The following is an 18,249-nucleotide window of genomic DNA, read 5'->3' on the forward strand; positions in this document are numbered from 1 at the left end:
TCTACTTTGTATAATTATGCCACGTGTCATATTTTCATTTCAGTCATTGATTAATTAATAACCTAAAATTTATTAGTAAAATATTTTTAAAATTATTTACAAATTTTGAAGTAATTAATTAATCAATGGCTTAGATGTTTTTAGGTGACATGGTATGAGTATACTAGGTGTTGGAGGAGATTGGTAGAAGGAGTTGGTGTAGAGGAATTACCCAAAGGATAGTTACCATAATGAAAAAAATTATATATTAATTAAAGTTAACATAATTAATTTCAAGTCATTTAATAAAATGTGAGGCTTTTAGTACTACTTAATTACATATTTCCTTTTAATTTTTTTTCATAAATTACAATTATGCCACTAAAAATAATTAAACAACTAATCTCTCTTCTTACTCACTAATTATAAAGTGTGCCAGGAAGTTACACTTATAGACAAATCTCATCCTTTGGATCAAACTGTGATCAACGGCTCTCAGATCATACAACCTAGCCAATACCCTGAAGGCTTAATATATATTACCATCTCTCCTCTTGTATTTCTTTCACTTTCTCTTTGTCTCTTAATTTCTTCTCTTTCATTCAAAGAGATGGAATTTGGTGAAAATTTTGGTTCTCATTCTAATGGTTTTAATTCCTCATTAATAGAAATGGAGAGGTTCTTGATGGAAGAAAATAACAATTCTAATGATGTTTTTATTTCGCTATTTCCTTCTAATCCATCTAGGCCTGGGATTGTAGCGCCTATATTCGATGTTGATGATTATTCTAAAAAAGATCTATCGCATTTGATGTATCATGAGCAAGAAAACAAATCAAAGAAGAAAAGTAAGGCATTGAAAAATAATTTACTCATCAAAGGCCAATGGATGGAAGACGAAGACAGGTTAATTCATGAATTTGAATTTGAATCTGATTTGTGAATTTATTTTTGTTGATTTTAGAATTTAATTAATTATTATTGCAGGAGACTTGTGAAATTAGTGCGACAGTATGGAGATAAAAAATGGTCAAAAATTGCTGAGAATATGATTGCTAGGGCTGGGAAGCAGTGTCGTGAGAGATGGTTTAATCATTTGAGGCCTGATATTAAGGTAATTTAAATTGGTATGTTTTTAGAATTTGATTTGTGTAAGGTTTTCTTTTTTTCACATCGATTTAAGGTAATTTAGTTAAGATTTCATTTATTAGAATTTGATTTGTTTAAAGTTTTGCTAGTTACTCCTTTCATGATCATCATCTTTTAGGTTAATTTAAGCAAACTTGGATTTTGTTTTAAATTAAGATTTTTCTAATGAAAGCAAATTAAATTTAGTTTTATCTTCTATACAAAACTTAGGAATATCATTCGGTAAAAAGTATTTTACTTTTAATATTTTTTTTTGCAAAAGGATTGAAAGTCTTTTCCACTGTTTATCATAATCATACTTTACTTTGATGACAGTTTCTGTGTAAAGACGCGTAAAAAAAAGTGTTTGACGTGTACGATTGTATAAATTTAATTTGAGATTTTTTATTCTCATATTAAATAAAGATTGATTTTGAATTTTATTATACATTACACATTGAAAAGTATTTTTCTTGCATTATATTTAAAAATGATTTTATATATTTAAATTTATATCAAGATAGAAAAATATGCTGTTTTTTAATAGAGGAGTGATAGAGTGAGGGAATTTGGTGAGGGAATGACGTGGCATCACTTTCATTGGTTGAAAATGTAAAAGTGGGAGGAAAGAGAGAAAAGAGAGAAATTATTTAATTTTTTCAACGAATAAGATTATGCCACATCATTCTCTTACCAAATTCCCTCACCAAATTCCCTCACCTAATCATTTCTCTTTTTAATATTAGTGATTATTATTTTTTATATTTAATTTATACAAGTAACCATACCCTTTTTTAAATGTTTTATTATTATTATTATTTTGTTTTTGATATTATCACTCATTATAGCTTTATCACCAACAAAGCAAAAGATATTGTTACAAGAAGTTGTCGTCTTTTAGTTTGTGTCTAAAAATGTATACTAGATTTAACTTTTTATATATTTTTTCAGAAAGATAGTTGGAATGAAGAAGAAGAAATTATGTTAATAGAGGCTCACAAGAAGATTGGCAATCGATGGGCGGAGATTGCCAAACGAATCCCAGGAAGAACAGAGAACTCAATAAAAAATCATTGGAACGCGGCGAAGAGGAAACATAATGCAAAAAGAAATATGAAAAAATCGTCGCAAGAACTTCAAACTCTAAAGCCAACTATTCTCCAAGTTTATATAAAAAATAACAATCTTGACAATGCTATGATGAGTTCTCAAATTGTTGATGTCAACATTGTAAGCTCTTCAGTTATGACCAATGATATTGTATTGACTGATTCGCCAAATGATGACGGAAATTTGTTCGAGCTAATGACGAAGGAAACTTATCACGACGAGCTGAACTTTATGATCAATCTTTTCAATAATAAAAGTGATCAGAATGTCAATTGTGCGACCCATAAAGCTCAAGAATCGGACATCGCAACCAATACCAATATAGCATCGGATCAATATTTTACCGGTCTCTTTGATGGATCATTATCGACTGACATTTTCTTTTAATTATGTTTGTTACTTGTTGTCTTCAATTTATTGTCTAAACAAAGAATTTGGGTTTAATTATGTTTGTTACATATGGTCAATTTGGGTTAAATTATTAAGGAATTGTTATTTGGCATGGATTGTAGTAATATTGCTAGTTACATCTAGCTTGGGTATGGATATGTACTTTGTTTATTTTATTTATTGTTAATGAGCTGTTGTGTGCTATTTTGTTTTTTAACTTTCTCTTTTTTTCACCTCAATTTTTTATATTTTTTTTAACATATAGTGATAATTGTGTAAATGCACGTAGATGTAATGACTTCTAGTTGGTTTGATTGGACAATATTTTAAGTAGCGTTTGGTACGAGATATTAGTTATATAAGTAAAAGTTGTATGATGTATAGATTGTAAGGAGATATTACGAGGTATAAATTATATAGGTTAGTAGTGTTTGTTAGAGAATATAAAATATGTATAAATTATATAAGTTTTATTATTTTGTGTTTGGTTAGTGGTATAAGAAAGGAGTATAAATTTTAAAAGACTATTTTACCCTTATATTTATATAAATTGTTTTTTATTTTTATTATAATATTTATCTTATATGTATTTTGTATTATCAATTATATTAAAATTGATACAAAAATAATATATAATTATCATATCAATGCATTTTTAATATAAATAATACGGTTTATATTATTTTATATGTAATTAATTCTAAATATCATTTATTAATAATGTAATAAAATTTTATTTTATAAATTAATTGTATATATGACTATTATTTTTTAATTAACATTATTAGTTTTTAAAAATAATTATTATATTTTATTAGATATAAAATTGTCTCATTTAATGTTTTTTCTTATATAATTTTTATTTACAAAGATAAAAATATATATAAATTTAACAATCAAATAAAAAATAAGTAATTAAGTATTTAGTATTTATTATTATTATTTAAATTGTAAAATTAAACCTAGTTAAATATATATAAATATTTAGTTATAATTTATTATTATTATATTTTAAAATATAGTAAAGAATTATAATTTTATAAGATGAGAGGGTTAAAAATGAATTAAATTTTATAAGAGCTTATACAACTTTGGTAAAGGTTATAATAGGTACAAACTTATATCTATTTATGTAATGTTTGGTATGCGGTATTAGTTATGTAGGTATTAGTTGTAAAAATGTATAAATTGTAAGAAGGTATTAGAATCTATAAATTATATAGATTATTTGTGTTTGGTTAGGAATATAAATTATATAGGTTTATTATATTATGTTTGGTTGGTGGTATAAAAAAATGGTAAAAATTGTAAAAGACTATTTTACTCTTATATTTATATAATTTGTTTTTTAATATTTATCTTATATGTAATTTGTATTATTATTTATATTTAAATTAATAAAAAAATAATATCTAATTATCATATAAATATATTTTAAAAATAAAAATACATACACAATATTTTATATATAATTTCTTATAATTTAATTTATATAATTATAAATAAAAATTATTTATATATTAATTAATATTTAATAATTATTTTTAAAATTTATGTATTATTATAAATATTTTTATAAATGAAAAATATTAATTGTTTGTATAAAATATAATATGAATAATAATAATTTTATAAAACATAATATTTGAAAAATTAAATGACATAATTATAAATTAGTTTTAAAAATAAATTATATAAATTTAAGTTGTATTAATTAATAATGTAACTTATTATAAATATTATTTATTAATAATGTAATACAATTTATTTTATAAATTAATTGTATATATGACTATTATTTTTTAATTAACATTATTAATTTTTTAAATTAATTATTATATTTAATTAGATATAAAATTGTCACATTTAAATTTTTTATAATTTAATATTTATTTATAGAGATAATAAATATATATAAATTTAAAAATCAAATAAAAATAAGTAATTAAGTATTTATTATTATTTAAATTATAAAATTAAACCCATTTAAATATAAATAAATATTTAGCTATAATTTATTATTAGTATTTTTATTATATTTTAAAATATAATAAATAAATTATAATTTTAATAAGTTTATAAAATTAAAGGGTAAAAATGGAATGTTAAATTTTATAAAAATTTAAACATTTTGTAACTAGTTTGAATTTTATACCCCTTGAAATATAATTTATATCTAAATATTATGTTAGACTTTTAATTATGAACAAGTCTTTCATGTTCTTTAATTCAAGAAACGGATTCTTGATGTTCGGGACTGATGGTGGAATTCAACACTCTAGCGCAGCGGACATAGAATTAGAGGAGAATTCGAGGTTAGGGAGAGAAGAGCCGAGGGGGAGGAGAGAAATACCACTAGATTACACCTAGCGGTCCAAGAAGGGGAGGAGGGCCGAAAGATAACTTAAACACCAAGTTCCAAAATATCAATTCATAGCCCCAAAAAGTGGGGTGGGCATCAGCATTTAAAGAGGCTGAAGTACCCAAGAGTCGGTTACAAATTTGTTATAACAACTTACAAAATAACAGAATTCGGTTTTAAAGAAATAAAAGAGAAGATAAAAGATGAATTATTAAACGGAAACATAAAGCTGGCCCAATTGTTCCATAGGACCGAGGAGGGTGCGCTTTCTTATTCGAGGATCGTAACATCATCTCCCCCATCAGAAGTTCGTCGACCCCGGCGAAGAGAGTGTTGTCTTGTTGACCTCCTTGCAGCTAGCATCTCTGGGCATTGAATACTTATAACTTCTGCATCTTCCCAAGTTTGGTCTTCTGTTTGGGCCCCATCCCAATTGATTAGCATCTGTTTTTTCAATTTTCCTTGCACCATTATGTCTTGTTCACCAACAATTTTTCCGGTCCTGTTTTGTTGTGTGCTAAGTTGGGGAATATTTTCTACAGCGGCAGGGGTACCTTTGAATGATTTTAATTGTGAGACATGGAAGACATTATGTATTCTGTTGTCGGCCCCGAGTTCCAGCTTGTAAGCAACTTCCCCAATCCTTTCCAACACTTCAAATGGCCCAAAATACTTTGGTGAGAGCTTGTGGAATAACTTCTGGACAGAACGTTGTCTATATGGCTGTAATTTCACCAATGCCCAGCTACCCACTTGCAACGTGACATCTTTCCTCTTCTTGTCCTGCTGCTGCTTCATACGATTCTGGGCTCTTTTCAAATGGAATTTTATGAGTTGGAGTGAGGCTTCCCTGGCCGTTAGCGATACATCCACCTCTTCCACTCTCGAGTCACCTGCTACATACGGTGTGTGGACCGGGGGGATATCCATATATGGCTTCAAAAGGAGTTGTTTGTATTGTTGTATGAAAATTAGTGTTATACCACCATTCAGCCAAAGGCAACCAGCGTACCCAATCTTTCGGTGTTTGGCCAACCATGCAGCGTAGATAAGTGACCAAGCATTTGTTGACTATCTCGGTCTGGCCATCCGTCTGGGGGTGATAAGATGAAGATAAAGCTTGTTTTACTCCTTGTATACTTAAAAATTCCTGCCAAAAGGTGCTTAAGAACACTTTGCCCCGATCACTAATGATGGTTGTTGGCATTCCGTGGAGCTTGGAAACGTTGTCCACAAATAACTCAGCTATAGTCCGGGCAGAAAAGGGGTGTTGCAGACTCATAAAGTGGGTCATCTTCGATAGTCTGTCAACTACCACAAATATAACACTTTTACCTTTTGACTTAGGCAAGCTTTCAATAAAATCCATGGAGACCGATTCCCAGAATCGATTGGGAATTGCTAAGGGCTGAAGCAGACCCCTATATGCTGAGTTATCAGATTTATTTTTTGGCAAACTTCACAGGTCCGGACAAATTCCCTAATGTCTTTAAGCATTCCTGGCCAATAGTAAACAAGTTGCATTTTCTTCTGGGTGACCAGAGTCCCCGAATGCCCCCCTTCTGCTCCCAAGTGCATGGCTGCAATTAAGGTATTTCTGAGGTCGTTATTCTTTCCCACCACCAGCCGGTCCCTTTTCCTCAATAACCCGTGGTCGTATGAGCATTCTGGGTGAGAATCAACATTAGCCAGAATTTCACGAATGACTTTGGTTAAGTTGGGATCTTCTTCATAGCTTTCCTGAATCTGTTTTTGGACAGCAGTGTGAGAGACCGAAATTCCTGCACATTGAACACCTGCTACCCGCCTAGACAAAGCATCTGCCACCAAGTTTTCTTTTCCCTTTTTATATTGAACAAAAAAGTCATATCCCACCAATTTATAGAGCCATTTCTCTTGAGCCGGGGTTTGAACTCTTTGTTCCAGCAAGTATTTAAGGACTTCATGATCGGTTTTTACAATAAATTGCTTGTACCTAAGGTAAGATCGCCACTTCTTCACCGCAAAGGTTAAGGCCATGAGTTCTTTTTCATATGTGGATGATGGTAACTTTTCTGGTTCAATACCCTTGCTTATGAATAAAATTGGTCGACCTTCTTGCATTAGAACTGCCCCTATACCAATTCCGATTGCATCGGTCTCTACTACAAAGGGAATATCGAAATTCGGAAGCGCCAGGACCGGAGGGGAAAGCATACGCTGCTTCAACAATAGAAATGCATCTTCAGCTTCTTTATTCCATTCAAACTGACCCTTTTTCAACAGGGCCGTGAGTGGTCGTGCTATAGAGCCGTAGCCTTTTATAAATCTTCTATAGTATCCGGTCAGGCCAAGGAACCCTTTCAATTGCTTAGGAGATTCTGGAACTGGCCATGTGCTCATTGCTTCTAACTTTGCTGGATCTGTGGCTACACCATTCTCGTCAAGGATATGGCCAAGATAGGCAATTTGCTTGCACCCAAAATTACATTTCCCCTTGTTAAGGAATAATTCGTTATGTTGCAATATTGAAAGTACCTTATGTAGGTGCTGGATATGTTCCTTCCAGCTCGGGCTGTATACTAGGATATCATCAAAAAATACTAGCACGAATTTCCTTAAAAATGGTTTCAGGGTCGCGTTCATTAAGCTTTGGAAGGAGGACGATGCATTGGTTAGGCCGAAGGGCATCACCAAAAATTCATACAGGCCTTCGTGAGTACGGAATGCTGTTTTGTGGCAGTCACCTGGGTGCATCCTTATCTGGTGGAATCCTGAGCGCAAATCGAGCTTGGAAAAGAACCTGGACCCATGCAATTCTTCCATTAACTCTTCAATGACCGGTATAGGAAACTTATCCTTAATGGTTGCTGAGCTGAGCCGCCTATAATCAATACACATTCTCCATGATAAGTCTTTCTTTCGGACCAACACCACAGGGGCGACAAAAGAGCTGTGGCTTCTTCTTATGACTCCCCTGTCTAGCATATCGTTGACCAAATGTTCAATTTCTGTCTTCTGCAGGGCATGATATCGGTAGGGACGCATGCATACAGCTTCCGTGCCTTCCTTTAATGGGATACGGTGATCTTGTTCCCTGACGGGTGGTAAGTTCTCAGGTTGCTGGAATATTGGGCTGAAATCATCTAGCATTTGCTGAAGGTCTTCAGGAATATCATCTGGTGGCCTTGTAGAGAGCGAGAAAAATTGTGCTTCGTTTTCACTTCTTATTTGAATCATGGCAGCAACATTGCCTTTCTTTAATAGCTTCTCTAGGTGATCACCCTTCATTAAATTGATTTGTGTATGGGGTATGCCTTGCAAGACCGTGGTTATCCCTTCCCTTTTAAAAGAGAGTGTTAATTTTTCAAAGTCCCATTTTGAAGGGCCTAGAGTAATCATCCATTCGATTCCCAACACAATATCATACCCTGTCATTGTCAATACCTTCATATTTGCTTGATAAAACTTGTCTTCCATAGACCATTTCAGATCTTGGCAGAAACTAGAGCATAGAATGTTAGAGCCATCTGCCACTCGGACCGAGAGCACTTGGGTGGGAAGTATGTCATGGCTAATATTCTTCATTATCGTGCTATTAATGAAATTATGAGTGCTGCCTGTATGAATTAAAATCACGACCGGTAGGTTCCCAATTTTACCAAGAATCTGGAGCGTTTGAAAGGTTTTAGAACCCGTCAATGCATGTAAGGATATGGCTAATTCTTCCACTGCGTCAGGCTGCAAAAGAGAATCATCAAGATCTACCTCCGGAGCAGGTTCTTGGTCGGGTTCTTGATTTTCTTGATTGGCCGAGACCATGAATAACTTTGATTTACACCTGTGATTTGGTTGCCATTTTTCGTCGCAAGTGTAGCATAGGCCTTTCCTTCTCTTTTCATCCATGAGGCTGGGTCTAATTGCTTAACATGGCCCTGATTTGCACTCAAAGAAGACCCATATGACGAGCTCGGCTTGATGTATGGGGCTCTGTTCGTGCTTTGCCAACTTGGTTTGACGATGCTCGGATTGGGCAGTAGTGGTGGCTCGGCGCTGTACAAATTCCCATTGCTCATTAAAGACCGGTACGTTGCTTCTTGGACTTTAGCCATGGCCATGGATTCGTTTAGAGAATCCGGGAATCGCAACCTGATACAGTTTGCAATTTTCTCCCTTAGACCGGACAAGTAACAATCTATGACGTACTCCCTTGGCATGTTGTAGAGTTTTTGAGAGATCGACATATATTGCAGATTATAATCTTGAACCGACCCAACCCGTTTCAGATTCATCAACTGTCTCATTGGAGTGTCGTGTATAGAGGGTCCGAATTGCGTCATAAGATCTCTCTTGAACACGTCCCAAGATAGGGCCTCCATATGATCTCGATTCTGTAGATAAGATCCATACCACATTCTTGCTTCGCCAGAAAAGTGAATGGGTGCAATTTCTAGTTTCGTGGCATCCCTAGTTTTATCCACCCTGAAAAATTGCTCGGCAGATATTAGCCAGCCCTCGACATCCGACCCATCAAACCGAGGAAAATCGACCTTGGTTAGCCGAGTAGGAGGAGCATAGTGTTGGTCGCGGTTCTGGCCAGGGTGCGGGGGCCTAAATGGTGAAGGACCGTGGAAAGAATTATCATCATAGGGTCTGTGGCGGGGTTCTTGCACGTTTCCAGATGCCCCGCTCTCAAAGGCTGCCATTCTTTCTTCAGCCGCATCAAATCTTCGGTCTATGGCAACTTGCATCGCGGCTGTTTGTTGGGACAGGTTTTCAATAAGGGCCTTGAGCGCATCCATTTCTGATTGCTGGCGAGTTTCTACCATGTTGAGAATCGTCCAGCTCTGATACCAAGATGTTAGACTTTTAATTATGACCGAGCCTTTCAAGTTCTTTAATTCAAAAAACGGATTCTTGATGTTCGGGACCGATGGTGGAATTCAACACTCTAGCGTAGCGGACATAGAATTAGAGGAGAATTCGAGGTTAGGGAGAGAAGAGCCGAGGGAGAGGAGAGAAATACCACTAGATTACACCTAGCGGTCCAAGAAGGGGAGGAGGGCCGAGAGATAACTTAAACACCAAGTTCCAAAATATCAATTCATAGCCCCAAAAAGTGAGGTGGGCATCAGCATTTAAAGAGGCTGAAGTACTTAAGAGTCGGTTACAAATTTGTTATAACAACTTACAAAATAACATAATTCGGTTTTAAATAAATAAAAGAGAAGATAAAAGATGAATTATTAAACGGAAACATAAAGCTGGCCCAATTGTTCCATAGGACCGAGGAGGGTGCGCTTTCTTATTTGAGGATCGTAACATATTACTATATATAAATTCTAACGAACCAAACAACCAATATAATTTATTGTATATACATCTATACTTTATCTACAGTTTTATACTTAGTAACAAATATAGTTAGTCCACTTGGCTTTTAGAGGCAGGTGATCAAAACCCTGGCCTCCTTCTTGTTTTGTATAAAATTTATTTAAATAACCTAAAGTTTAATTCTTTTAAAACTACATTTATGTAAGATAATTATATATTATTATTTTTTTATTATTTTTAATATAATTAATAATATAAATTACTTATAATATAAAAGATTAAATAATCATTTATATAAAAGTAAAATAATTTTTTATATTTTTTAATTTTAAAATATTTCAAAATTTTATATAAATTGATATATTATTTATTCTTTCAAAAGAATTATATATATTAATATTATGTAATTTTCTTCACGAGTGTATATTAACTTAATAATCTGTTTTTATCTTGATTTTGTATTTTAGTTATTATTTTCATGTTTTTATTTGTTTTTTCTATATTCTCACATAATTAAGCTCTACTAATTAAATTTTTATATTTTTTTTCTTTATATATATATAGTTAGTTTTTATTTATTTAAAACCTAATTAATTTAACTCTTCACATTTTTAAACCTAATTTTTCTTTAACTATATAGTTTTAAATTTATATTTTTTTTTAAATCGAGTATTCTTATCTTTGATTAGGTTTCGTATATTTATTTTATTTTAGTAAGGTATTCGTGGAACGATTTGATCAATATTTTCATTTTTTACCCGTATTAGTGTAATAACTATAATATTTTTTTAAAATCTTTTTTCATGAATTCGTCCTTGCATGGAAGATAACAATATTGTATTTAATAATTTATAGATAATTATATAAAGGAACAATAAATTGGGGTAAAAATTTCAATCTTCCCTCAATCATTATACAAGTATATAATACTTTAAAATTATTAATATTTTAATATTTTTTAAATTATATATTTATATATAAATTTAATATTATTATATATATAATTTTAAAAAAATATATATTTTAATTTAATATATATACATATAAATGAAATATTTTTTTGTAATTAATATTTTATTATAATTGTCAATATTTATTCTCTTTTATTTATTATAAAATAAAAAAAAATCAATAATAATAATTCAAACCATACAAAATAACGGTACATTAGGGTATTTTAGTTATTTTGAATTACGTTTGGATTATCAAAGACTGTTTCTATTAATGTTTAGCATAGATCTACTGAAATTTATTTAGATAATAGTTGTGTGATATTGTTATCACCATTCACCAACTATTCAAAACTCAGTTATTGACAGTTATAATCACTTGTTATATGCGTACTTATATTACATAAGTTATTAAGTTAAAGAATATATTACAGAGATCAACTTAATAAGAAAGTAAAATAAAATATTTAATATTACTTATTTTATAATAAAATAAAAAGTAATGAATTATTTAAACAAAATCATAGCTACACATATTCACATTACATTTAATATTAACTAGTCATAACAGAAAAAGTAATAAAATATTTTAAAATTATGAATTACTTAATAAGATTAATAATTTTAATTTGTATAAATTTTAACTTTAAATATGTATATATACAAAATTTTATTTATAATATATTTTATTTTGAATAATTAATAAAATAGTTTCTAAATAAATATAATTTAGAATCAAATATTTTTAGATAATAATTTTATTTTACCATTGTAAGCACTAAAAATTTACCCACTCAATTTATAATAAAATAATTATTTTAATTATTTTTAAATAAATAAAATTAAAATAATTAATCTCAAGACCAAAATCTAACTAAATAATTAATAAGATTAATTATTTGATAGTTAAATACTAATTAATTAAAGGAAATAGACAAAATAATCAAATAAAATAATTTAGGATAAATGTTATACTCATTTAATCTCAAATTAAATTTAGAAAAAATGAAAGAATTAAAATAAATAATTTAGGATAAATATTGTATTCATTTTATCCCAAATAAATTATTTATTTAATAAAAAATATTTAATAAATAAATTGGCAAAATATTTGTCATATTTATTTGTCATATTTAATTATTTTAAAGATTTCAAAATAAAGCTAAAAGAGTTAAAAAAAATTAATTACAAATAAAATCGTAAGGTTTTAAGTAAAAAAATTATTTTGTGGGGCCGGAATTGGATGAAACGCTGCAGCAGAAACCAGAGCCTTCGGATGAGCGCTGGATTCTCATCCAACGCCTAGAAGTAGCCTACGTCGCCCGCTGCAGTAGAAGAAGACGCGTGCGCGAAACAGCGGATCAACAAACGTCTGCTTCAACATCGTCTCCTCCAACGCAGACAGAACGCTCTACATTTTCGCCTAAAATGACATCGTTTCGCATGGGATCTTTGTTTTCGTCGCGACGGTGGATGAATAATCACCATACTTCGGTGATCATTTCCCCTAAGCCTATGATCGCCATAATCGCCTACATCGACAACTTACCGGAAGAACAACCAAAACACCATGAATGGTGTTTGACTAATTCAAGCCCACTTGGCTGATCAACCGATTTCAGGAGGCTATAAATAGCCTCCCTTGATCATTCAAATGGCAAAACATCAACTCTCAAGGCTTGAATAAAAAAATCAGAAATTCGCCAATGAAACTCAAGCTTTCTGGTTTTTTTCGAAATTTTGTATAAGACCTTAAAATTCGGATTTAGGCATCCCAAAATCTTTCATAGGTCTAAGGAGTGTTCTCCAATCATTGATAAACTTCCAATCATCATTTAATTTAAACTTCCAGTTAGAAATTGAAATTTTATATTTCATTTGTTGCGAAGTTTGTATACTTTCTAGTTATTAGATTTCTTAATTGAAAAACGATCCTATGATCATTTACAAACCTTTTGGGAAAGCTAGAATCGATCATCGATCTTAAACAAAAAACCCCAAATTTGAATTTGGAAAAATTAAAAATTCGGTTTACTATTCTTGAGCTAATCCTCAAAAACAGCAGCTTAGAAAGATTCCTAACATGTTTCTAATAATGTTGAGAACTTATTTGAATTATGTTTGAAGAAAATCAAAATTTTTAAAATAAATGAAAATTTTAAGTTATTGAATTAGTTCAAATGAGCCGTTAGTGTTCATGTTTTGGTATCAATCAATCATATAAAGTATAAAGAAATGATTGTCAAACTCCTTACACTTCAATAAACTATGTAACCAAAAACCCGATTTTTGGCCTTCAAACTGTTTTAAGCGAATTTAACATCACCTAGGTCGAATGATACATTAGGATAATGTTATTAATGTTCTTAAAATCTTTATGAAGTTACACAAACCCTTGGATCAAAGAATCCAAGCCTCCATCAAAATTACATAAACTACAATTTTGATGTTCTTGAGGTCCGACAAGTTCGACCAAGGTTTTTCGACCAGATCCGACAGGTTCGAGCAAGGCTTTTCAGCTAGGACTGACAGGTCCGACCAAGGTTTTCAACAAGGACCGAGGCTTTCGACCAAGAATTTTGACACCCTACTGAGAATTCCAGCAAAGGACCGAGAGGCCTTAACACCCCAACCGGGAATCCTAAACTAGGACCGTTGGAGACCTAACCTAGGACCAAGGGATTTTTTAGCCCGATTGATGGAAACAAACCCAAGACTGAGGACACCGGTCCTAAGGCCTGTTTGGTTTCATTTTTAAAATTTCAATTTTGTTTTTGTAATTTTGGAACCCCATATTATTTTCTAAAAATCCCAAAAAAATAGATAATGATTTTAAAATATTTCTATAAAAAAATATTTTGATAAGGATTTGTTGGGATTTATGTTTAAACTCTAATGCGTTTAAAACTGATGTTCTTTCAGTATTTTCCTTCTTAGTCATCACTAGATAATATGTATTAGCCTTTAAATATTGTTGTTACAATTTTTAAATACGCAAAAATATATGTTTATCTAGGACCGGAAGAATAATTAGTTAAAATAAAACATTATACAAACCGATTTTCAAAACCCAAGATTTTATAAAGTAAAGATCGTTTTTAAACGAGTAAGAAGGATGAAGCGCGAAAACCCTTTCCCGAGTTTCACCAAACTACGAAGTTAAAAAAACTTTGATAAAAATATACTTTTGTACACGTACACTTTTTTGTTGATTTTTTAAAAATAATTGACGACTCAATTTAAAATAAGTAATCTTTTAAATTAATTATTATAAATCTAAAAGATTATTTAAATTTAAGCTCAAATTAACTATTTCCTAATTAATTTTAAATTGTCAAGATTTGTATAATTTTTTTTAAAATAATGTTTATTTTAAAAAAATTATTGACACAATGTAATAATGAAAATTTTCAAACCTTTAACTCGTAAGGAAGGAACATGGATTAAACATTGTATGAGATTAATAACTTTAATATATATATTATTAAAATATATAATAAATAACAAAAACAATTATTAAAATATATAATACATTATTAAAATATATATAATAAATAACACTATATATATATATTTAAATGGTTAATAATATTAAAAATTTCAAACTAAATTTTATTTATAGTATATTATTTATATTATTATTGAATTTTTTATATAATATTTTTATTTTATTTTTAAATAATGTTTTAAATTTATTAGAATAAGCTTATAATCTTAAAAATATGATTATATATTTTAATAATATATTATGGATAAATATATATATATATATATATAAATTAAAATTAACCTTATTCTTAAATTTTAAAATAAAATTATTATTTTGAAGTGTATTATAAAATTATTAGTATTTTAGTCATTATTTAAAATAACATGTATTATAAATTAAATTTTATATAATTAATTAACATAAATTTATAAGTTAAAAAATTCTTTCGATAATGTTTATTTGTATTTGTAGATATAATTAATAATATACTATATGTAAAAAAATATTTAAATTAAATAAATTAATATTTAAACAAAACTTTTAATTTAATTTAAATTATTATATATCAAATATAATAATATAAAATATATTTTAAAATTTATTAAAAATATTATATATTATTTAATTAATAACTAAATTTAATTATTAAAATTATTTGATCAGAATTTTTGAATAAATATTTATTGTAATATATTTAACAATTTTAGTATAAAATTTTATTATTTAATTTAAAATATTATAAAAGATTCAAGTTTTTTTAAATTATTTTTAAGTTTATGTATTTATTTAATTAGATTTATAAAAAAATTAAAATTAAATAAAAAGATAACATATAATATAAATAAATAAATAAATATTTGTGATCTAAATACAATCACAATATGTTTAGAAAATTAAACAACATCCATTGTACCATTTGAAAAAGAGGAAAATAAATTAGAGAATATGATTATTATCGAAAGATATAGAGTACATTTTTCGGTATTTATTAGTAAAGCCGAAAAATTTACCAATTTCTTTCGACTTTGGCTTTATTTACCCAGAAATTCACAAAGTGTTGGGATGTGGCCAATACCGATAGCTTTGACCATATCTTTCGGTTTTATAGTAAATATCGAAAAATATGAATTAAATATTTCAGTATTTGACCCTTTCAAATTTAATAATTAATCAGATTTAAACATGATTATATTTTATCCTTAAGAAACTAAACACAATCATATGCTTAGAAATGAAACACAACACCTACACATACAAAAACAAACCATACACACACATTCTAATTATAATCAAACACAAACATTTACACATCTTTATATAATCAAACACAAACCTATACTTATAAATACAATCATAATCTCTATAATTAGATATTGATACACAATTGATATGCTTAAATAAATAAACAAAATTCATATACTAAGAAACCAAAACACTATTTAGAAAATGATAATAAATTAGTAAAGAAGGCCATTACCGAAATATTTGAATCAAATCTTTCGATATTTTGGGGGAAAACCGACAGATATATACTAAATCTTTCGGCATATTCACTCTAGAAAACCCCAATACTTAGTAATTTTTTTCTATTTTTTAGAAGGGACCAAAGCCGAAAGATATATAATATATCTTTCGGCATCTCTCTCCAGAAAGCTCCAACACTTAGAATTTTTTTCCTGTTTTTTAGAAAGGGTCAAAGCCGAAAGATATATTATAAATCTTTCGGTATCCCTCCAGAAATACTCCAACACTTAAATTTTTTGGTTTTTTAAGTGGTCAAAACCGAAAAATATATTCTACATCTTTCGGTATTTACCCTTAAAAATACTATTTTTGGGAAGGATTCAAACCCGACAAATATATACTATATCTTTCGGTATTGTCACCAAATACCGAAAGATTTGTAGAGCCTGTCTGTGTATTTTTTTATTGGCGACATGTTTCTTTCTTTCGGTATTTATAACGAAAGATTTATATATCTGACGGGATATTTTTTCGGTAAAAGCCTCATTTTTACTAGTGTGATAAATTGTTAAATAATAAATTATTAATTAATATATATATGAAAAATTAATTCTTTAGTAATAAAATATTATTTTATATAAAAAGTAAGAATATAACTAATATTATATTTAAATGTTAGTAATTAATATATATATATATATATTTTAATTTCAGAATTAGTAATTAAACACGTGTTTTTTAAGATATTTATTATATTTGTTTTTACTTTTTTATAAATTTTTATTTATTTAAAATAATAATAAATTATTTTAAAGAATGTAATTAAAAGAAATTAAAATTAGTAATAGAAAACTCTAATAAATTATTACCATTAATATATTAAATTATTTATATTATTTAGATATAATACTAGCATAATGTCCTAGAGTTGAAACCTTATAAAAAATCACATTTATAAATTGAATTAGATAATATTCATCTCTTTTTGTTCATCTTCGTCATCATCATTTTCATCGTTTTCATTATCTTCTTCGTCGTCAACATGTATGATGTGAACATGTGGTTGTGACAACCTAGTGATCTTCTTCCTTCTCTCATTCATCGTTGTTTTCGTTATTTATAAAAGAAGATAGCAAATTTGATAAGAAAACATTCATTTAACATTTTTCTCATCAGCACTCACATCTTCCTCTCATTTATCGGTTAACCAACAATATATTTTCTTACCTAATAAACATCTTATATTACTAATTTTGTGACCTCACTTCTATACTCAACAATTTCAATAGTACCAACTTCTTTTATCATCATTTTTGGCAAATCAATCATCTCATCGTATCACTAATCTATTTACACTCACTTCTTTGGTAAACTAATAAATTTATTTATATATTTAACCACCAATATTTTTTGTTTTCCAATGAACATCTCAGTACTAATATCGTGACATCACTTTGAGCATTTTGTACCCCAACCATCTCATATCATTACCGCGACATTCTTACCCTCACTTTAGAAATCAACCACCAATCCAATTCACAAATTATCTCGTGACCTCACTTTCACACTTCGTTCAACCAACCATCTCAGTCACACATTTAACCACAAATATTCTTTTTCTCAATAGATAACTCTCATTACTAATATTGTGACCTCACACACTTTCACACGTCTCTTATTCCTCGCGAAACCAACCATCAAAATCTTAATTGACATTTCAATCTCGTGACCTCACACTTTCAAACACCTCTTATCCCTCAGTTTATCAACCACCAATCACAATTGATCTCTAATATATATTGTGACCACACACTTCAGTCAATAAACCTTAAATAACGTTAGAAATTATTAGAAAAAATTCTAGTTAAATCAAAATAATTATTTTCATTTTATATAATATATTTGTATAAAAAATATATCTAAAACAACTAATCTATATGTATAATAATAATGCTTAATACAACTTTTAAGAGATGTCATGTAAGCACTTTCCCCAATGTCTCGGGTATTCTCTAAGCATTCTTCCCAACTGGTTCGATCACACGGTTGTAAATGTCAATTTG

At 29.0% G+C, this 18,249-nt stretch overlaps 1 protein-coding gene across 1 annotated transcript; it reads left to right on the plus strand.

Annotated features, from left to right (window-relative positions):
* The first annotated feature begins 649 nt into the window (after nt 1-649).
* On the plus strand, nt 650-2,604 carry LOC124921271 (transcription factor MYB64-like). Its single transcript, XM_047461907.1, has 3 exons — nt 650-885; nt 967-1,093; nt 2,059-2,604. Exons 1-3 carry the CDS (start codon nt 650-652, stop codon nt 2,602-2,604), a joined length of 909 nt encoding a protein of 302 aa, XP_047317863.1.
* Nucleotides 2,605-18,249: the final 15,645 nt, after the last annotated feature.

This window comes from Impatiens glandulifera, chromosome 1, assembly GCF_907164915.1.
Source record: "Impatiens glandulifera chromosome 1, dImpGla2.1, whole genome shotgun sequence".
Lineage (NCBI taxonomy): Eukaryota > Viridiplantae > Streptophyta > Magnoliopsida > Ericales > Balsaminaceae > Impatiens > Impatiens glandulifera.